Source organism: Syngnathus leptorhynchus, chromosome 9 (genome assembly GCF_054491065.1).
Source record: "Syngnathus leptorhynchus isolate UIUO chromosome 9, UIUO_Slep, whole genome shotgun sequence".
Lineage (NCBI taxonomy): Eukaryota > Metazoa > Chordata > Actinopteri > Syngnathiformes > Syngnathidae > Syngnathus > Syngnathus leptorhynchus.
Window position 1 is genome coordinate 6,009,765 of NC_141203.1, and position 22,067 is coordinate 6,031,831.

The 22,067-nt window shown below is 41.2% G+C and overlaps 4 protein-coding genes across 4 annotated transcripts in view; 1 reads left to right on the forward strand and 3 right to left on the reverse strand.

Annotated features, from left to right (window-relative positions):
* plcl1 (phospholipase C like 1) overlaps positions 1-769 on the reverse strand; it is a 38,276-nt gene extending 37,507 nt beyond the window's left edge. Inside the window, exon 1 of the mRNA XM_085920329.1 lies at positions 22-769. Coding sequence (XP_085776455.1) covers positions 22-192 — 171 coding nt within the window. The 5' untranslated portion in view covers positions 193-769. The remainder of the gene's footprint in view (positions 1-21) is intronic.
* A 6,991-nt stretch (positions 770-7,760) lies between these two features.
* Positions 7,761-15,553, forward strand: rftn2 (raftlin family member 2). Its single transcript, XM_085920859.1, has 9 exons — positions 7,761-8,210; positions 11,567-11,747; positions 11,978-12,086; positions 12,486-12,663; positions 12,730-12,948; positions 13,187-13,293; positions 13,683-13,786; positions 13,978-14,059; positions 14,190-15,553. Exons 1-9 carry the CDS (start codon positions 8,072-8,074, stop codon positions 14,391-14,393), a joined length of 1,323 nt encoding a protein of 440 aa, XP_085776985.1. The 5' UTR covers positions 7,761-8,071; the 3' UTR covers positions 14,394-15,553.
* Positions 15,538-19,168, reverse strand: mob4 (MOB family member 4, phocein). Its single transcript, XM_085920860.1, has 8 exons — positions 19,024-19,168; positions 18,429-18,491; positions 18,086-18,186; positions 17,802-17,844; positions 17,598-17,684; positions 17,435-17,514; positions 17,259-17,370; positions 15,538-17,116 (listed from the first exon to the last, which is right to left on the reverse strand). The coding sequence occupies exons 1-8, from the start codon at positions 19,081-19,083 to the stop codon at positions 16,982-16,984; spliced, it is 681 nt and encodes a 226-aa protein (XP_085776986.1). The 5' UTR covers positions 19,084-19,168; the 3' UTR covers positions 15,538-16,981.
* Positions 19,169-19,943: 775 nt separating this feature from the next.
* Positions 19,944-21,899, reverse strand: hspe1 (heat shock 10 protein 1). Its single transcript, XM_085920008.1, has 4 exons — positions 21,735-21,899; positions 20,390-20,545; positions 20,208-20,297; positions 19,944-20,122 (listed from the first exon to the last, which is right to left on the reverse strand). Exons 1-4 carry the CDS (start codon positions 21,735-21,737, stop codon positions 20,072-20,074), a joined length of 300 nt encoding a protein of 99 aa, XP_085776134.1. The 5' UTR covers positions 21,738-21,899; the 3' UTR covers positions 19,944-20,071.
* Between the last annotated feature and the right edge of the window lie 168 nt (positions 21,900-22,067).

A 22,067-nucleotide genomic window follows, 5' to 3' on the forward strand; every position in this document is an offset into this window, starting at 1 on the left:
TAGCTCCTATGATTTTCTTACCTTTATGATGCTGCTCCGACGCGGTGCTGCCCTCACGGACTCCAGCAGCATGGTCTCCGGCTCCTGACCGCCCCCGCCGGGCAAAACGACACCGCTCCGCCGACCGCGGGACACTCGAGCCGGTATAAAGTCAGGAGCTCCATCGCTGCACAGTGCATCACGCTCGGACATGTTGAGTCGTTTCGAGTTGGTGATTTGAAAAAAAAGAAATGATTCAACCTATGGAAAGTTTAGCTGGGCTGTGTTTGAATGCCATTTAAATGTTCAAATAAAGAAGAATGATCGCGCATGCATGCCCGTGCGTGCGTGGTCTTGAATCACGACCGCATTCAGGAGTTGGCTTCACTGTTTAGGTCCTTGAACGCAACCAGCCGTGTCTATGTTTGGTTCTTTTGGAACAAAACCAGACTGGTGCGCTCCCCCCTAGTGAAGCGCGCAACAAGTCCTCCCAGGTCTTTATCGTGGGGGAGGAGGGGGTCTGCGAGTGTGCGTCAAAACCCGCCCACGTCAGTCACGGTGCACTTGCAAGTGGACCCAATCCAAATGGGTTCCGAACGCCGCACTTGGCACGGTGGCGTCCTCTCCGATGTCAAAGTGCACGAAGGAAGCCAAGTTGAAAGAAGTAGAGAGAAGAGAAAAAAAAAGCAGCGATTCTGTCTCTTCTGTGCGCATGACCGAGATTCTTCCAAATAAAAAAAAGGTGGTGCTGGTACCAATTGGGTTGCGCTGATCACGGCAACCCGCGAGCGACTTTTGACAGCAAAAAACGAGCAACAATTGACATGCACCCGCCTCTCCTCTTCTAGCCAAGCCCCGCCCTAATGGTGACCTCAATCGTGATTGACGTATCTTTCAGCGAATGGGCGTAATTCCAATGAGCGACTGCTGAAGAAACAAGAAGAAAAAACTCAAGATTTGTTATTATACTTTGTTGGTTAAAACGGTGATTCTTATTCACACTGTGCGGTGAGAGATTGTCAGGTGTACTATGAGAAAAATATCCAATTTTATTAATGGGGAAAAGGAAGAAGTATTATTATTAAGTTACCTGTGCTGAAGTGGATTTTTTATCTTTTTTACTTTACTCACCTGGTTATTTGTAAGGCTACTTTTGACTTTTAGTTTTCAGACAGATATTTGCACATTCTACTCTTTAATTGGTCAAAAATAGGCGAGTTACTCCGCAGATTACAAATTGACCGAAAAAGACAGGTCATCCGCCCCATTTGATTGACTGGCTTAGATCTTGAGCGACTATAAAGCAGAAAAAAAAGGGGACGGAATGAAACAGATTCAGAGATATTAGATATTTCTGATGCTTTATTTAGTTGATGATTAGCATTTAAAACCAAACTGCTTCAAATTGCAACTAGTTGAGCGGAGGTATAAGCTTGACCTTTGATGATATAATTCAAACTAATAGGCATAGACTAATGCCAAGGCCAAAAAATCCAAAATTAGACATGCACTGAAAAATACTGCTTTATAGATACACGCACTCTCAAGATGTCTCCATTTTATCATCGCCAATCATGCTTGACCAGTAGAATAATCAAGGAAAATGTCTAAATTAATTCATGAATAAATCTTCTATCTATAGGATCCTGCTAACTAACCATCAAGCAATTTGAGATTCTTGGCAGTTGTAAGAAATATTCCTGAATGTTAGAGCACCATTGCATGTGTCCACTCTTCTCACCTTTGACCTCAGCGTGTGTCGTGTTATACCATCCACACCTGATAATGTCTTTGCTTCCACATGTACAAAATATTCCTGACCATTTGGACTTCTAGTTGGTGGGTCTTTCTGGGACCTTTGAACTAACCCTCCAAAAGGTCTCAATCAATTCTTTGAAAAAATAACAACCTACTGACAAACTTAACAAAGGTATGCTTGTTTTTTTTAAACTTAGGTCTGCTATTTTGATACCGTATTCTGCACAACAGACCTTTCATTGTCTCGAGCATGCAAGGGGGGATTAAATCCCCTGTTCAAGGTCGCAATCTCGACCTGGGAGGATTCTTACACACTTGTTGACGTTGATAACCCGCAGGCTGTTTCTGCTAGAGCGAGCTACACTAGAAAACAGGAAAATCTAAATGTGGCGACGTGACCGATATTTTTGACGTTGTAACATGTAGCTAAATCGTTAGATTGACCAAATAAAACAAATCACATCATTGAAACTATGCAAAATAATGAAATCTGTAATTTGTAATCTGTAAAAAAACCTTCTCAACAGTCCTAACTGTCCGTTGCAATCGGGTTTTGTCCTTCTATGTGCCAGACTTTGATGAAAACACGACAGAACATCCGCCTACTGTGGTGGCTAGTCAGTTCCTTGCTGTTTTTTTTTTTTTTTTATCATCACTCACGGATCTGAGATGACATAACCACAATCCTCAGCTTTTTTTTAAGCATTAAAGCCTTTTCTCATGTCCAGGAGCAGAAACTATGGTGGTAGAAATAGAGTAACGTTCAAATCAATGAGTAAAACAGTAAAATATTTTTGCCAATTGAATTAGCAATTGAAAATAAATATAGGAATGTATCGTGATGATTTTTGGTGTGCAACAATTTATGATCATTTTCCCAGCAGAATGTTTGCAAATCACCAACTGATGCATCTTTGGTTTCAGCTAGCAGACAAGAACAACATCCGTGCGTAGCTTACTTTGTACAGTATGCGTACTTTCAATTAGAACAGGACTTGAACTGCGACTGATGAATATTTCACAAAATCCCAAGTACATAAGAATGGACAAGAATTTGAGTTGCGAACGTGAGATAGTGTTTTGCAACACTCCAACATGAATAAGTCATACTAGAAATGCAACAGTCGTGATTAAGATCGGCTTGTTTACTATGCATGAGCGTTGATTGTGCTGAACATTGGCACTTATGTAAAAGGTCTATATTTAAAAAAAATCTAACAATAAAATATCATCCATCGATTATCTGAACTGCTTTATTCTCACGATGGCTACTTGAGCCTACCTTTGGTCAGTAGGCGGTGCACACCCTGAACTGGTTGCCAGCCAATCGCGATATAATTGGATCATTTAAATAAAAAAATACTTTTTTTTTTTGTTGATAATAATTGAAAACTTTTGACATTTAGAAATATGTTCTTTTCATTGAACAGATCATTTCAAATTTACAAATCTATCAAGACAGTACTGTCACATATTCCCATCCTGGATCCCCATCCTAGTCTCAAGGCCAGTTACTGTGTCTATGTTCAAATAATCCTTGAACGAAGATGTCCTTTTTTTAGGATTCATCGTCTGGAGATGCGAAAAAGAAACGACCCAAAAAATTAAATTGAAATGTATCAAAGACGCAAGGATGGGCAAAACCCAAGGAAGGAATTTTTAAACAGTATTGTTGTTGTTTTTTATGTCTGTTTAAAAATTCATTAGCAACTAAAAACTCTAATATGTCTTGCTGGCTGTTCTTATTGGAGAAAAAAACTTTGAAAGCATTTAAGATGGGTCCTCGGGAACTTGCAAGGCGGAGGAGATATGTGTCAGTCCTTGAGCCACACAGCTGTGGAATGTGGTCAGCCAGTGAGGCCCATTATTGCAGCCAGCTTACCCCTCGCACTCCCGCGTTATGTGCTGCTGAAATACCAACACACAGGGCATCAACTCACTGCTAACATGAGAAAAAGCATTTTTTGTTCACTTTTTTCAACAGAATGCACACGTAAATAAGTTAGTTGAGTTAAAATGCACTAGTAGTATTTAAATCACTTGACATGTCATTTGAATACCATTACGGTTTGAAAATAATTCAATATTAAATTCCTCTACAACAGCTTTAGTCTGTGCTGTTTTGAATTGTAAATACAGTATTTTAATTATCTACGCTAATGAATATTTAGAGTCGAGTGTGTTACTAATGCAGTGTGATGTAATCACTATTATAGGATTTCTCTGCTGATTGTTCTGTGAAGGGTTAAAAAGTGCTCAATGGTCAAGTGTCCCAATGTTGAAAATCATGCCTTCGTGCTATGCTGCCACCCTGGCGTGAAAAAGTTAAATGACTTTTGCTCGTGTGTTTACATGTGCGTGTGTGCGTGTGCATGATGTTGTGTGTTGCATTCCCCTTAGGGACTCTTAACTCAATTTCCATCTAACAGAGAAGAAAAAATGTGTTGTTATTCTTTCTCTTGGCATGTAAACATGCAAAGTTAGATCCTGATCTACAGTTACAACCTCACTTTAAAAGTTTGAATAATTTTTGAATTATCGAATAATTTCGTAACATGATGTGGATTTTTGTGTTCAATTACTTTTCATTCTCTTTGTGCTGCCATCTCAATGCTCTGCAATTTTCTCAGGTCCTTCAGAAGCAGTAGTGCTGGATGATAGAGCAAACGATGGTTGCTTTAAATCACATGATCTGTATTTTTCTCTATGGGGGAGATCATCTCGGTTTGAAATGGAAAAACGAGTAGACTATCTTTTGTTTGTTTGTTTGTTTGTTTGTTTGTTTGTTTGTTTGTTTGTTTGTTGAATGAATGAATGAATGAATGAATGAATGAATGAATGAATGAATGAATGAATGAATGAATGAATGAATGAATGAATGAACATTAAAACCTAGACATGTAGAAGTGCAATTTCGTTCTAAACTGAATTAGGCCTGCGCTCTGATTTACACCGCCAGATGGCGCCATCTGCAAACAAATCAACCTCGGAGTTGACCCTTCCACTCTCGCTCGATAGGGTCAATCGGACTGTGTGAGTGCAGGGTTTATCCTGGACTCATCTCCAGCAAATCACAACACCCTGTCAGCAATAGGATGGCAATAAAAGGTGCATTCCACAGAAAAATGTGTTCAACTCACCATTCCATGGTGCAACATATTTCACCAATGCTGGTGTTGTTGTTTTAATCCTCAATCCAGGTATTCATGGTTGCCAGCTGTCTTAATATAGTCACCATCTGCCACATTCCGATATAAATATACACTCAGCACACAAAGTGAATATTCTTTTTTCCTACCTTCATCCCAAGTTTACATCGTTTTATACTTCTCATTCAGTCTGCTTCCTTCCTTTCTTTCATCCATTTCCTTTCTGCACATCATCACCTCCAAAAACAAATTGAACAATAAATGCAGACACAATAAAACTCATCAGCAGTGCTGATGTCATTATTACTGTCATAAAAAAGTCACTTATTTCATTACAGGTTAAGAAACTTGCCTCAATTACTTGTGAACTGTAGAAAGAGAAAATGTTGTTCTTGCTGTAGTAAATAATAATTATTATCCTAAATATGTGAAATGTTTCTCTCTGCTTTTTAATGATACTATATTACCCTTGTGTATATTTTATAACGTTATCATAGGACAGTGGTGGTTTGAAAAGGGGAGACCTGAAATGCACTTCCCACCCCTGGTTAATAGGTCAGTTAGCTCGGCACTTTCTTCCTTCATTAAAGGCTTCATTCGATAATTTGTTTGTTGGTTCATTACCTTGTTAATTGACTTGTTTGTGCATTAGCTATTTAGATATAGTGTTTGTTCATTAGCTTCCTCATTAAATATCCTTCACCTTTTTTTTGTCTGAGGAGTTTTCTCCAGTGTGTAAGTGCAACTCATTACAAGTGTTGTCAGAGAATCCAAATTGGTGCCACCACCCTATCTTCCAACATCTTCTGTGGAAATGGTAGCACCTTGCTAATACGGATAAAGTCTCCATCTGATTTAAATCTCGCCCGACGTAGTCACCGAGAGACGACGTTAGGTGTGATATCAAGCTGTGAAGCCACTCTACACTTGGTCGCTGAAGAGTCTCTGATGAGGTAACAGTCAAAGATCAGCCTTGTCCATCTGCCACTGATTGAATTACTGCTCATAACAACACGGCAGATGGTCGGTCTACTAGTGAAGGAGTGAGGGGCATGGGGGGGGGGGCAATGGAGCTGTGTGACTGCACCACTTAACTTCAATGAGCTGCTCTACTCCATCACTTTAAATGCTGCTTGATCAGACCCTCACATTCAATGGGTGCAAATGTTCAGTAATTTGATCAATGGATTGTCGACCGCTGAAATTCTGCATTGATACCTGCTTTTGTGAGGTTTTAAGAGGAAGTCAACCCCAAAGAAATCTTTGTAATGTGCTCTGATCATCCCAACTAGAGGAAACACACTGTTCTGATTCATGTTTTTTTTTTTGTGGGATATGAATTAAACAGGCAAAATGTTTTCATCCATCTCAGGGGAAAGGCTAGAAATCTTTTGGGTTGATTTCCCCTTTAAGTATTTTCATTTAAACTGCATTTGTTGTCTACATTGTCTCAAATCTGGCTGAAGTACAATACATGCAACAATTACAGAGAATTTCAATAAAATCATTATTATTTTTAATTGCTTTGCTGCTCTATAAAGTCCTAATTGATTAGTTTGTGTTTTACAAGCCAAGGGTGACTGATTAAATTTCCTTAGTCAGCTAAGGGGAAAATGGTCAATTACTGGATTATTTCCAGAAAAATTGTTGCCCAGGGGAGTTTTTCACTTGCATGGATGTAGCTCATATCTCCATAGATGATGTAATGTACTTCTTTACACATTTTAGTAAGAATTAAATCATCCAAATAGTTCAATCATTTTTTTCCTCGGGAAATGCCCCTTGTCAACTCTGCACAATCCACAGACGTCCTAACAATCTTCCTCCATTAAACATATTTTTGTTATAGTTTTGACAAAGCAGGATTAGGAACCCTCATCCTGCATGGACTCAAACAGGAAGTAGATGCCTGTGCAGAATTGACAAATAATCCGTGAAATATTGTGTTTGTGTGTGGAAAAACAGGATGACCGGTTATAAATAGGCTGATAAACATACTAATATGGTCACGGGGCCTTCAGTCCAGATGTGTCAAGCAGGGATGGGACCTAAGCCACCGTTACCATGGAGACATGAGAAGAGGATACATGCTTCTTCCCAAAGGAGGATCCGGGATTCAGATTTAAAAAGGATAAAAAATGTGGGGATGAGACATGTGCAGAGGAAGAGCAGCTGTTGGTCAAATCTTGGAGAATATTATTCCAGAAATATACATGATTTCTTCACTGTAAAAACACATTGTGTATTTTATGTGGGCTGAAATTGTACTTTTAGTTGGAACATTTATGGCAACAATTAATGAGCACAACAAAGGAAAATGTTTGTTTCAAAACTGAAAAATGTTTGCTGAGTTATTTCTACTTGAAATGTTAAGTTGGAGCATAATACAAGGAACAATTAGTTCTGTATACTGTTAATTATTAATTGAACTTTTACTTAAAGTTCTAACTTCACTTAAAGTGACTTAAAGTTATGCAATTCAACTTTGATTTGATCTAAGTTTGTTGCTTTGACATTTTGAGTTCACTCAACTTGTTTTCAATTTAGATAATTATAGGTTTTTACATTTTTTAAGGCTGAAAAGATGTCATTAAAATGCGATCACGGAGCAGTGTTGTCATCAGGCAAACTTTTCATAAAGCTCATGAATAGAAGATGTTGCAATTTCCGCTTTGTCCCATGACTGGTTGCCCACAAATTGTACGCCAGATTTCGATTTCTCGCTCAGTAGTACCATCAAAGGAGTGGCAAAAAAAAAAAACCAGGCACAATTGATGAGTTGATTAAATCAGCCATCGTAAATTCAAAGCAGGACGTCATTCTTATTTTGAAAAGACGAAAAAGAAGTTGGGTCATTTACGCTGTCTTGACTGCGTGGGAAAGTTTTTCTCTGTGGAAGCGTCCACTCCGCCTCTCCACGCTTCACAAACGCACTCTGCAGCGGGAAAAGGGTTCGGACTTCATTTGCTTCTCAATTCTCTTTGTTTCCCTTGGACTGTGACGATTCTGACGGAACTCCTTGCAGAAGACCCTCTCCGTGTACGATTCGGAGGGATGACCGCGATCCATTAGTGTGACTGAAGCGCCTGCAAAAGAATAAACCAGAGAGAGGCAGTCAGTGGTCGATCAGGCTTCGAGAAGACTTTGAGCGGCTCCTCCGCCGCTGTCTATCCGCCTCTGAGGCCATGGGCTGCGGATTGAGGAAGCTGGAGGACCCCGAGGACAGCAGTCCCGGAAAGATCTACTCGACGCTGAAGAGACCTCAAGTGGAGACCAAGACTGAGACTGTCTACGATTATGTCCTCCTGGACTTCAGCTTGGAAGGTAGATGCTGAACATGTTCTTTGTTTACAAAGTTAAATTCGCTTTTAGATGTTTTTTCTTTTTAAAACAAAGTTGATCATGTGGAATTTCTAACGGTATCTCCATGAATGTACTTCAGAAGATCCATCAAGGTCAGAGTCATCATTAAAATGAAGTTTCCGCAAACGGGGACCTAGGGTGTTTATTTACTCATCTGCAGACCGTACGAAACATAAAGTAGGAGTAAGATCATTTTTAAGACGACTTTTTATTTATGCAAATAGATTTATTTTTTTTAATCATAATCAATGTAACAGTTCCTCTTTTACATGTTGTATAATTGCATGCCAGACTGGATCCCCCTTGAATAAGTGATACGAGCTTGTTGAAGTGTGTTCAGATGTCATGTCATCATTTTCTTCCCAGCAACAGGCTCCTTTTTTCAGTTGATGGAGAAATAGGTCAGGGAAGGTTTTTCCTGCCTAGTCTTGCACTAGTATCACACTCTCACACATGCACACACACACTTGTGGGCAAAAAAAAAGTCAAATGCAATGACATTTATCATTGTTAATTTAAATAAAAAACTGTGGATATTATAAGTTATATTTGACTTGTTTCAGTATGGCCATAATAATCATCTGTGGAGGTACGCACAGTAACACTTGGTTATAATTAGTCAATTTCATGACCGCATTTAATTTGGGAACATTGAAGAGGATTGTTTGGACACTGCAACCTGGTTGATGAGCAGTACCCAAAACTTGGATGGATGCTGTGGATCGTATTCTATGTTTTTCCGGGTGTGTCACAGGGCTGACAATGATATAAAAGAAATAGCATTTACACCAAACACACCATCTGTGCCTCCAAATGTGCTCGCTAGATTAAAGCCACAGTCCATTCCAGTTTGGAACCACAATAAAAAGGCATTTGATGCTATGGAAAGCTTGTTGGAAAAGTAACTTGGCAATGCTTTGTCTGTTCTGGGGGAAGGTTGATTGCTACAAAACAAAAAACCCGAGTCGGTCCACTTTGGAACAAATGTGATCACGATTGAGGAGCACGTGGTTGACAGATGCCTCACTGAGCATTTTCATAGAGTGCTAGGTAGAATTGTTTCAATGTGCCCCTGTTTCTTCTTGGCGTGTGTGTAATGGGGCCAACCTGACTGGTTGCAGCACTGGGAGCTATGGGGTGAGCAATGGGGCCGGGCTAATTGCTGCTTTCCCCCATTCAAGTTGAAAGTTAAGGGTTTGACAGTTGTGATCACATGTGTCCTAGAAAGGCTTGGTGGTTTGCAAGGAATGTAGATGGGAGCCTGATTACATCGGGCTCAAAAAGCGAGTACCGAGATTTTTAAATTGGACACAAAAGGGAGATTTTAACACAGGTGGGATGTGGGTTCTCCTGCTGGGGCTGGTCTAAGTTCTGGACTAACTGCAGACGAACCAACTCCTTTGCAGTCTTCTAACCACGAGGGCACAAATTCATGAATAATCATTCCGAGCTCTTGTCTAGACTCCATGGACCGGAGCTTAGTGATTACTACACAGTTGGGGGAAAAAAAAGCAACCAACTGCCTTGAGTGATGTTCTAGTGACATGGCCTCATTAACCCCAAAACACCAAGATTCCTTAGCTTGGTTTTCCTCAGTTTTCCTCAGTGTTGGCTAGCATTAATACGTGTCCTGTTTTTGTTTTGAATTGGAAAATTACATGGAGGGAGTTGTCACTTAACCATTGCTTTGTCAAGTAGTTCATTAAAGGTTTATGAACCTCAGATGATCTAAAAGAACAATACAAGTGGGGATCATCAGCAAATAGATAGAAAACATGACTAAACTATTGTATTATCTGGCCAAGAGGGAGAACAGACAATAAAAACGGGAGTAGTCCCATGGGTAGCATACCACAAATTATTCTCTGACCTATTTATGAAAAAGGACATTTATGCTTCAGTCATCATTTCCAGGGATGAGTGCTGGTTTTCTATAATCTCTGTCTAATCTGCTCATCTAACGGGCCTCGCCGGATTACTTCCGATTAAAGTTGGGATTTTGATTAATAAATCTGAAGGTGATCCGAAGGCCAGCGCCGGTGTGTAGATCGCTAATCGACGTTCTTGGAGATGCTTTCGATCTTGGTTGAGTGTGTCTGTTGGAGAAATATTTGCTAATGGACTCATAAACTCCATTTTACTCCTGCTCTGCTGCAAAATAAGACCCCTTCTTCCTCAGTCCCCTCACAAGACACCTCTTGTTAGAGCCCCTTAACAACTCTCCACTTCCCACCTTCTATCTTTTTTAGCTTTTCAGCCTCTTTCCCATTCTGCCTAGCCTTTATTTTGTCCTTTCACTTTTTGTTGCTGTGAACAGAGGCCTCAGTGTGTTAGTGACAGGGCAAGTGGCAGCGGAATGGGAGGGGGTGTTACTACTGAAAACACAGTTTTTGTGTGTGTGTGTGTGTGTGTGTGTGTGTGTGTGTGTGTGTGTGTGTGTGTGTGTGTGTGTCATCCTCTGGGGATGCATCAAATGGGGCCTTGTTGCCTGTTTTTCCAGAGTGACCCTTTAAGACTTTAGTGATCCATGTTTTACTTAAATGGAAACCGAGTCGTAAAAAGTAGCAGCTAAAGAATGTTGTTGTTTTGTATCCGTCGTAATAGGCATTGGAATGGGCGTTTTGGTCCCGCAGGAATGCCAGTAAACCGGAGCTGGGTACTTCATCGGGTTCACTGGGGTTCCTAGTCTCACAGCTGTGCAATAAGTTCCGTAGTAGCTTAAGGGGGCCTTTTCACAGAGGGGCCGTCGCTGCCACTGACATCAACTTGGAGGCGGGGGTGCTAAAAACAAACATAAGTTGTGGTCATGCGGTCATGCATGAGATTTGAAGCAAGGGCAGCGGTAACACTTTAGCCATAGCAACCCACAATCAGGATGCAAAGCAGAACATATTTCCAGACACTGCTGAAGTCAAACCGTAGCAGGGTTTTTACCTTCTGGATCGGGATTTTTCACGATCTTCAGTACAGTACCGTATTTTCCGCACTATAAGGCGCACCTAAAAACCTCAAATTTTCTCAAAAGCTGACAGTGCGCCTTATAATCAGGTGCGCCTTATATATGGACCAATATTGAGCCACTACAGCAGGCGTGTCCAAAGTCTGGCCCTTGGGCCAAATGTATATATCTTATATATGGACACAGTTTTAAAATGGGCCATTCATTGAAGGTGCGCCTTATAATCTGCCTTATATAGTGACACAGTTTTAACATGGGCCATTCATTGAAGGTGCGCCTTATAGTGCGAAAAATACGGTAAATGTAATCATGAAAGAATCTTGGTCAAATTAACACCATTTTGATCTCCTTGGCGCAGGTAGCCGTCCCACAGTGCAGTACGTGTCGTCGCTGGCCGAACTGCCTCAGGCTCTGCAGCCGTACTACACGCAGGGCTACGTCCTGACCGCCCTTCACCCCATCATCCTGTCAGTGGGCCGCGCGCGCTCGCTACCCTTCAGCCTGCTGTATCGCGCCGTCCTGGCCCGACCCAGACTGAGGTAAGGCGACGCTTTAAACTCTACTTAAAAAATGAAAATCACGTGCGCGACGCCTCACTCAGCGGCAGACTGTCGAGTAAATCCACAAATAATTGATGGAGCCAGCTGCATATTTCATACAAATCTCTGTCAGAAGGTCACGCCGGCAAGCCAGAAGAGCCTGACTTGTTTTTCCCAATTCTCAGACTGATATAGTGATTTTTAATATTGTGCTTTTTTTTTTTCTTTAGTCGACAGATGGCATCGATGTGTCACAGTGTGCCCGTGCTGAGGGTGGAAGAGTGGCCGCTACCCGGTGACTCGCTGACGGGCGACATTGTTCGAGCGCTAATTGACAGGGTGAGGATGACAACTCTGATTGTCACAGAATTTTCTATGGGAACTCATTTTGAAAGCTTGTTGTACAATGAGCAATAAGTGGCCATTACGCCAGGGTCTCTTTCAATATTTTTTTTCCCTCAATGGTCACGGGCATGCACTGTATGTTTTTGGCCACGCCCAACTTTATTGAAATGTAATTATGTAATTATAATGTAAATAATGTGATATAGGAAATATATATAATGTAATTCAAATGTATTATATAAATATATTATATAAATATTATACAATAATATTATAAATATTTGCCTTGGTTTGGTTATGGCAAGCAAGCAAAGAGAGATGCGCAATGCTTTTTTTTTTTTTTGCGAATTTAACAGGACTGTCAATGACCAAATACATTTTTGTCTCCGAAAGGTGAACACCAGCGCTCACGGCGGTGTCCGTTTCGTCGGCTCGGTCCTCCAGCAGGTGAGCGTACTGAGTAACGGCAGTCGGCTCCACAGTCCAAAGAGGAGCTGCCGCTCGCCCACGCATTCTCCTCCTCGCACCCCCCCAGAAGATCGAGATCTGGAGGAGAACACGTACAGTCCAGGTGAGACCTGGTCAAACTCTCTGGGCACTCAAACAGAGGTCACTGAGCGTAATTCTTTCTCCCCAGACATGCGACTTCTGGTCTTCTTCCACTCCTGGGCTCCGGGTTGCGCCCCTCTAGATTCCTTAGCGTGCCAGTACCACCAGGGGGCATTGTCTATGCGAGTCTCCAGGAAGGGCCAGGTGGTGAGCGCCCTAGAAGCTGACTGGCTGGAACTGACGGCGGCCTACTACCGCAGAGGCTGGTCGCTGGTGGACTCCTTCGTCTACTGGGACACCCCAAAAGGTCGGGCCGCCGTCCAATCACCACATGAAGCCATTGTGTTGTAGTCATAAAAGAGGGATTCACGCATAAAATTCGGCACTTCCTGTTTTGGCTGTAGCTGCGGCCTCTTGTCTATTATTAGTAGCATTTCTGTCGCTTTAACAACCTCACTTCCTGAGAATAACCTCTTAAAAAAAAAAACTGTGGACTCGATTTCTTGTAGGATCAAAGTGATGACAACAAAACGATTGTGTTTTAGGCGAGCCCGTGCCGCGGTCTCTCGAGGGCCTTTTTGTGTACGAAGAGAAGAGCACCGCACCCCCGGCCAACGATACCATCGTGGTGGAACAGTGGACTGTCATTGAGGTTGGAAAAATTTGGTTTCTGATGATGAGGCTTTTTTGTCCTTGATGAAAAAACAAACCACTGGAAGATCTTATCTCTTATTAAGAGCAATGTAACACTGATGTTCTGCATGAAAAGCAAAATGACACAGACTGGGTCATCATTTTGGTGATCGTAGCCGATCATATTCAGTATCCCACCTCTTCTGAGTTCTAGGTAAAAAAAACAATCCAGATCTTCTTTTACAACTGGTGGAGCTAGGATTTTTTTTTTTTCCTTGTTGGGAAAAATCTGAGAATACTCCAAAGTATATTTGTACAGTATGTGAGGTTGTGATGATATGCTGTGATGAAAGAACCAACCTTCTCGTTTCTATATGATGTTTTCAATGACATCTTGTGTCTGTGCAGGGCTCCAGTGTGAAAACAGACTACGGGCCACTACTTCACACACTGGCAGAGTTCGGCTGGCTGCTGACGTGCGTTCTGCCTACTCCCATCATACGACATGACAGGTGACAGCATCAACACCCGTATTGCATAAATGACTCTATTTAGTACTTATAAAATCCAAAGTGGGTGTCCTATCAAATGCAATGAACAAAGAAAGATCAAAATTGAGCTTCATTCGTTTTGTAAAGGCAAACAATGTGTCTGGTGAGTATGCAGTATTTCTTTGCTAATTGTTGATGTTGGTGTGTGATAGTGATGGAAATCTGGCCACCAAGCAAGTTGTTTTTCTTCAGCGGCCAGTTAGGAGTCAAGCAGCAACACAACACAGGAACCAGGTGAGAAATGCAGCAACGGTGACCAACACTGCACCCTGGTGGTCAAATTGGATTTGCAGCACTAACTGTAAAACCACGTTATTGTTTTCACTCAGTTTGTTTCTATTTCTATTGAACTCAATATGTACAGGTTCTGTCGGTGCACAGCGACGTGTCCAGCCGTTCCGTGAGTCGCTCCGTCAGTGGCGCCGCGCTTCGGAAGGAGCTCTCTCCTGTGGCCGGGGGCATCGGCGGCTTCCCGGTGTTCGGAACGGCCTTCCCCAGCTCCCTGTCGCACCTGGAGGAAGGTGGCTTTGACCAAGAGGAGGGCAAGGCGGAGGTGACCTGCATGTGAGCTGACTGACGTTATGAGATCCTCAGATGGAGGAAATCATACTGGGGAAGAACTCTGCACTTTTTATTTTTATTTTGAACCCAAGCCATAAGGAGAAGAACATATGGGAAACCATTCCAGCATTAACTCAATATCCAGTTTAAGGTCCATGAAGTAATTCATGTTTTTATCATCGTCCGAGTAGGACAATTACTGTGTTTTAGGACAACTACATGTTACTAGTAGATGGACTTTAAACTGGATATTAAGGATATTGAGTAAAAGCTCAAGTGTCTGACCTTGAGTCTCATTTTATATGGGTTACTTTTGGGTTTTGGAAACGGGGAAATAAATCAGCCATAATTACCTTTTGAAAGAGAGAAGGAAAGCAATACAAATATGGAGTGAATCTTATGAGTACCAATTTTGGCACCAAGTATTTTCTTTAAGTTATATGGCAGGGTTGTCAAACAGGTTGCATCATAGTTTTGGTTTCCTTTAGAGGGCCATTCTGACTGTGAGCCAAAATGAATGGAGTATGATTGCCTGTTACATATCACAACAAACAGATGATTAACTACGTTTCAAACTAAGAGGCTAGTAAAAAAAAAAAAAAAAAAGGCAGTCCAAATGTTTTTGTTTTTGTTTTAGGAGTGAGTAGCTGCTCCGCGGGTTTTTATTTATTGGTTTGAGACGATTTATGCACACGTCAAAGTCAATCTGGTGTATGTTTTTCCTTGTGACTTTATAAATAGGACACATTCCAATCACTTTGCATTTTATATCCTGGATGGACAAAAAGTATTGGGATTATTTACTTTTCTCAGATATTCATTTTTGTCTTCCTGTCCCAATACTTACTGTCCACACAGTGGCTATGCTTCTGGAATTCTGACATGCCATAGCAGACATCTTTAGTTTAGGTATTAAAATCATGAACCCTAGTGTTACAAAAGGACTACAACAGTATTATAACAGGGACTCTATTGTGTTTATATCTTTAAATCCACACTGACCTTCTTTCATTGTGAAAATGTTGCTTTTTCATGTTGCTATTATAATGGGGAAAAAACATTTAAAACTGACATATGGATACTAAATGAAAGTATTAATTCCATTTGTTTTGTTTTTAAGTTGTACATTTGCTTCACTGTATGAAGTTTATTGAAAAAAAAATATGTCTCCACCGTTTTTCAAAGTTTGCATTTTTGAGGATTATTTCCACACATTTTCCAGAATAATAAGTCTTTTATTAATAGACATGTAATTGTCACAAACAGTAACAAAGTTTTTTTGTAATTCATTTAAAAAACAAACAAAAACTGGATTAGATTCAGCAAAAATAACTAAAGTATTTTTAGTTCACTTAAAAAAACAACAACAACAACAAAAGGGATTAGATTCAGTAAAATAACTTAATGAGGGTGACGAAAGGGTAGGTGGCGCTTGGCGGGATGTAAACATGGCCGACGTTATGCTTTTTAAACTGACCTCTCAGCCACGTTATGAACATCAAGAATATCAGGACCACACTTGCACAGCTAGTTCTTTTTTTTTCCACTAACGCACAAGTCACACCTACACTTAAGGATTTTTTTTTTGTAGCCTCTGAAAAGTTGACAAGCTAAATTACTGATTGACCCTCCACCCCCCCTTCCTCTGCACAAAACGGCAGGTGACACAAAGCAAAGAGCAAAAATGAAGCTGATGTAGATAAAGAACAGTGAAGCACCGTTGAAAAACAAGAGCTAACAGGCTTATTTACACAGGGTAGGTGGGGGGGGGGGCTGTCAGTGTGTGCTATACTATTTGGACTATTCATAGTTTGGCTGGTCCTGTGACAGGTATTCAGGTGTGACATATCTTAAGATTAGAGTTTCCGACACCCAAAATTCACATTCCTTAATAATGTTGACTTTCTGTACTTTACCGTCAGCTTCTCTCCACCATTTGCCAACTGCCAAATTCCATTGGTGGAATCATGCCAAAGAAGATGGCGGTAATGCATTAAAAGTACATGCCAAAGGAAAGAAGAAATTTGATACTTATGGTCATTTTAATGTTCGAAACCATCAGCAACGTGTTTCCTGTGCTTGTGCTGCCTGACGCACTGGGCTCTGGCACTCCCTTTTTTGAGCAGATTGAATTTTTGAACGGCACGTTACCGAGTTACCAATGCTCGGAATGAAGCAATGCGTGCCCGAAACACATTTTCTGAACGCACCCTCTATTAAGGGAATTTTGGTTACGAGTCTGAGCGCTACTGTTCTTGGCTTTTATGAAATAAATGTTCCCCCCCGAAAAATGCAACTCTTGATCTGGAGAGTCTTATATTTTTCTTCTCCTTCATGGTGCATTTTTTGAGTGGTAGACTTATAGCATAGTTCCAAAAATACGGTAGCTCACTGTGATTGAAAGATAAAATATTCCCGAAAGGAGAAGTATGGTGCCTTTTTTGGAAAAACAAGGAGGAAAAAAAATGTCCCTGCAGGCTTCCATTGCGCTTGACGCAGTTGAAGATGGAGCAACAAGGTGGCGGGCAGGAGGTCTTAGTACGCTGTACAGTAGTGTGTGGTGGATGTGTGCGCGTGCTTTCACGTGCCTCTCCCTCAGGCCTCGCTTTCTCCGGCCGATGAGGTGTTCTGTACCTCCTCCTCCAGGATGGGTACGATCAGGTTGTCCTTGGACATCAAGTTGTACTTCATCACGAAGCGCGTGAAGCGGTGACACAGAAACGTTTCATTCTGTCGGCGCACAAAAATCAAAAGCTCATAACACAGCAAAAAAATCATGAAGATGACCCGCTCACCAAAAAATTCCTAGTCCCCCCCTCTCCCATCCACAAGCGACTACATGCCCGCCGTGTCATTTTCCAAGAAAACGCACCTCATATTTGTCAAATATCTGGCGGTGGTGGAAGTAGGCGTGCGAGAATATCCTATAGATGCGGCGACACACCGAGCCCAGCTTGGCCACAGACGACTCCTTGATGCTCACCCTGGAAACGCCAATCAGATTAATCAGCTCTGCGAAAAGCTGACGGATAAGCACAAGAAAGCCACCTGCTGGGGAAGTATTTGTTGCTGTTGAGAAGACAGGCAGCTCCGTCCAGCGTGTGCCTGGTGTAGTCAATGGCGGGGCACTGCTCATGTGTCAAGCACACGCGATAGTTAATGGACAGTGACCGACGGAGGTTTCGGGGGTCGAACAAAAATGTGAACTCGCCTCTTTGGGGGTTTTGTGGGCGGCGCATAAAAAGATCCACTGCTCAGTGGCTGTCATCTGAGTGCATGTGTCCGGATGGCACTCACTCTGGAAGACCAACATCAACATCACACAAGGCCACACAACTAGAAATGGTTCCAAATGGAACTTGGGTCACACTTCAAGACACAAGTTAATAATGGTGGGGTGTTTATGAGCACCTACCTGCAGTTTGACTGCTAGTCCGTTGAGCTCCAGGCAGAACTGCCTACATGGAGGACACAAAACATGAGTTCTATGCTAAACAAGCATATCCTGCACACCATGGTCTGTCATTTAATACATAATCATATATATGCCTATGATTGAATGCAGCGATGTTAAAATAGCATGATACAGCGACTTGAACAAAAATATAAACTGGATAAGGTAAATTTAGTTTTTGTTTCCTTAACCTTGTAAATTGAGGAGGCCCCTGTAATCAAATTATAAAATCATCCTTTTCATACCTGAGGTGCTCATATTTCCACACACCCTCATCCTGACCCTCGGGGGGTTCCAAGATTTTGTCGATATTAGAGCAATCGGAGCGGATGTTCTGCTGAATGTACTGTAAAACACACAAAAGTATAACACAAAGACACAACAAAGAACTCGGCGTCATATTGCAACAGCAAAATGACAATGTTTTTTCCTTATTCGAAATTTATGATGCTGTCACAAATTCTGCCCAGCATCGAGAGGTTGCACAAGCATATGATGACACTCCATTTTTTTTTATCAATAAAAAAAAATACACAATTGTAATGGGGAGAGGAATGTTTATTAAATGACATACACGACCATACACACCTGTTGAACAGCCAGGGTGCTGTCCATCTCCTCAAATGACTCATCCGGCCAGTTGTAGAAATCCTAATGAAGGGGAATGACGTGTTTAAGTGGCAAGATAAATGCTTCAGGAAAACACAAATACGAACACGCGAAAGCAAATACTGAAGAGAAATATACAAACACGTCCACTGAGAAATGTGTTTATGTGCACTCGTGACTGTAGAGTTAGCTTGAGGCGAGCTAAAGTCAACAGGGGCTGGGACTGACTGCTTCCTGCAAAGCTAACACATTCGGAGGGGGGTTAAGAATGCAAAACAGCGACTGATATTTGTTCTTTTCTGGGGGGCTGTTTAACAAGCGTGTTTATAAAGTCAAATCTAACGAGTTAAACAGGAGCCAGTGATGTGGTGTTTCTCTAGAAACTCAACGAAGGAAATGCTAACGTCAGCTAGCTGTTTAGCACCAGCTCGAGCCCTTTCGAGTGGAAGTCAGTGATCGACAATTTTGATTCAGGTCCGGCAGTAAAACCACAGCAGTCGGGAAGGCCCCATCACACCGTGTCGGTGGTTCATTTTAAGCGATATTTGCCCCTTTCCGGTAGCCGAAAACGCACCTTTGCCTTGGTTCCAGGCCGATTCCTCCTGAGAACTGCAGTACCCTCCGCCATGACCATCTCGACAGAATACCCGGATGTGGGCCAGCCGCTGGGTTGTAGTGGCGGACAGAGGAACGACCGACACTAACGTCGAAATACTTTAAGTAAATATTGTATTAATTAAATGTTTAATACAGTTATTCCGTCTACGTACTTCTAATATTATTGGGGTTTAAGTTTTGAATTATTGCAAGAGTCCTCTGTTAACAATGCTTTTCTGTTCTTACGGCGGGGACGGTTTTGTACGTAAGTCGGAACGCGTCGCCGTTGACAAGAACGGCAGTGTGGTGAAGTCATAATATATTTTATTATGTATTTGTGTGAAATTAAAACTATATAGGGGTTAAAAATAAAACAGTACGAAAGGATGCCTTGTACTGTGCATCGTTATAAATGAATCATTTTGATTTATCGTTCATGTTTGTAATGCATGACTTTAAGAGATACTTGCAAGTTGTAACCAATGTCCATACTTTTTTAGGTAAATCCAGTCTTTGTTTTTGATCAGAGGGAGTATTATTTTAATAAGAAAACATTGTGCTATTTTAATACTTTCTCTTCTCATTTAGTTTGCACAGAGAACTCTTTGCAGCTGCTGTTGTGCAGTGCCATTTGAATAAACTTGAGCCGAGTTTATTTATTATATTACAATTGACTTAAGTCTAAAAGTCCACTATCGATGGCAAATAACAGCTGATAATGCTAAATGCTCAGATCGCACCTCAGAGGAAGTGTTCGAAATAGCTCATAATATAAATTATTTTTTCCTATGTCAGTCTCATTTTACAAAACAGTATAACATTTTACAACAATTTCAACGCTTGTTATTTAAGTTTTTTTTTTTTGGTCAACACCAAAAAAGTGAAGATGAAACAGTGTACATGGAGACAAAAGCCAGAGGCCCATTTTTATTATTGTAACAAAATGTGTTTAGAATTATTTACAGTTGGCATAACAAAAAAAAAAAGACATGGTTTCGACTTCTCTCTTTCTAGCACATCTTGCCTTAATCCACATATTTGCCAAGGATGTCTCCGTCACGGAACAGGAAATACTCCTACATGGCAAAATAAGACAAGTATTAAATGCAAGACAATGATATAAAAATATGAATTATTTAAAGACAAAAAAAGGCATCATACCTTATCATCTAAAGTGACTTTAGTTCCACCGTACTCTGGTAGCAGGACCTTCTCACCAACCTTCACACTGACTGGCAGTAGATTTCCTTTCTGCCAAGAAAAACATCAACAGTGAACTTGATGTGACTCACGAGAGCAAAATCCATGATCCAGACCCGACAAACTCTTCATCATGTTCTGACCTGGTTGACAGATCCGGGCCCAACTGCCAACACTGTGGCCTGCACCACTTTGCCTTGAGCCTTCTCAGGCAGCATGATGCCGCCCTTGGTCACCGTTTCCGCCGTGAAACGCTCCACCAGCACACGGTCAAACAATGGGAGGAATTTTCTGAAGGCCTGCAGAATGACAGAACAGGAAATTGTGTTACTGGGGTTAATCAAACCACACAAATAAACAATGAACAGAAGTTCCCCCCCAAAAAAACTTTTACCGTTAACCTGCAATGTGAACTGAATGCCAAATGAAAGACATTTGAAATATTGTTAGGTTGTAGTCATATTTGCATAAGCTCAGTTTTGGTTAAAATGTGACTAAAGTTGTCCGCAAGGAATGATTAACAGGAGGAGATGGTTGGGTGGAAGGGGAGGCACATGACAAAACTTAGTTAAGTGAGCGCAATGAAAGTCAGCTTCTCTTCATTTTGGATTTAGCTGGCAATTTCAATGGACATCCGTTTGCTGTAAAAGTGTTCGGCTAGGCGCGCCAGATGTTCACATGACATTGGCTCAAGGTCATTTGAGAGGTGGGGTGGGGGAGTTGGTTGAAGGCTATGGGGGCTCACTTTTTTTTAACTGCAAACAAGAAGTAAAGGAATTTGTTCCACAGTAAATATTCCATGGATATTTCTAGGCATATTCAGACTTATCTCTTTAGAAATTTGCTTCATTGGGAGAAAACTGTGCAATAAAACTACAATAAGTAAAACTGCTCACATGTTGAAAACACCTAACCATGATATAGTGGAAACAGTTGCCAGGTTTGTTTCACTTTACGGCATCACTTGAATATAAAAACCCTGATCATATTGCATTTATAGTAGTGCTCAAAATACATTGAGCAGCTTAATGTTTCTATATTATGGCATTATTTCCCATCTATGGTTATCATCACTTTTTGCCGATTTTTGTCATCACTGGTACTCACACAAAATCACCTCAAGAGAAAAACTCATTTGAAGTGTGGGTCATTTCAATTACTTATTATCGAAACGAATAACTGGTGGCAGTGGCTGCAGTTTATTCAAGACAGTAAAATCCACTCACATGGTGTTCATTCATTACTCCGCAGATTAAGGTAGCTATACATTGCGCCTCCCCAACGACATTATCAGGTCCGAATATTGTGAGATAATAGTTTCCTCAGTTGCATGACCTTGTCAATGACTGGTTATGGAAGGCTAACATCACACGCTGCTAAACGCTAGCCGGCAAATATATTAGCATGATAGCTAGGACATTTACGAATTACAGCGATGCTAATTTCTAGTATAATCATTAATATGCAAACAGTTGGCTGCAGTCTTACCATGATTTAATTTGTGACGTCTGGAGATCGACGACGTACGAGTGACACTTGAGGTTGTTCTCAGTGAGCGTGGATGTGTTAACCTGATGAAGGGGAATTGCTCCACGTGAGGAAACGTCCAGAAGGGTTGTGCGCATGCGCTTTGCGTGCAACCTTGCGAATCCTAGTCCGCTTTGTGTAAAGCCAACCAATTACATTTTTTACAACCATATGTGTAATTATCCAATTTGATCATGAATAAAATGATATGCCACATTTGTTTTACCTTTTTCAGTTTGACTAATTTCAGCATTGAGCAACATTGCACAATGTCAACTTTGACCTCAGTTTTTT

What these genes read in the sequence shown, in the direction of transcription:
- hspe1 (XM_085920008.1), bottom strand. An exon ending in GGCCCGGATCTGTCAACCAG is followed by an intron (nt 20,298 to 20,389) that starts GTCAGAACATGA and finishes TTTTCTTGGCAG; the next exon opens with AAAGGAAATCTACTGCCAGT. An exon ending in AAGTCACTTTAGATGATAAG is followed by an intron (nt 20,123 to 20,207) that starts GTATGATGCCTT and finishes TTTGCCATGTAG; the next exon opens with GAGTATTTCCTGTTCCGTGA.
- mob4 (XM_085920860.1), bottom strand. Translation starts at nt 19,083, where the DNA reads ATGGTCATGGCGGAGGGTACTGCAGTTCTCAGGAGGAATCGGCCTGGA. An exon ending in CCCACAAAACCCCCAAAGAG is followed by an intron (nt 17,515 to 17,597) that starts GCGAGTTCACAT and finishes ACACATGAGCAG; the next exon opens with TGCCCCGCCATTGACTACAC. An exon ending in AACAAATACTTCCCCAGCAG is followed by an intron (nt 17,371 to 17,434) that starts GTGGCTTTCTTG and finishes TGGCGTTTCCAG; the next exon opens with GGTGAGCATCAAGGAGTCGT.
- rftn2 (XM_085920859.1), top strand. Translation starts at nt 8,072, where the DNA reads ATGGGCTGCGGATTGAGGAAGCTGGAGGACCCCGAGGACAGCAGTCCC. An exon ending in TTCGAGCGCTAATTGACAGG is followed by an intron (nt 12,087 to 12,485) that starts GTGAGGATGACA and finishes TGTCTCCGAAAG; the next exon opens with GTGAACACCAGCGCTCACGG. An exon ending in GGAGAACACGTACAGTCCAG is followed by an intron (nt 12,664 to 12,729) that starts GTGAGACCTGGT and finishes CTTTCTCCCCAG; the next exon opens with ACATGCGACTTCTGGTCTTC.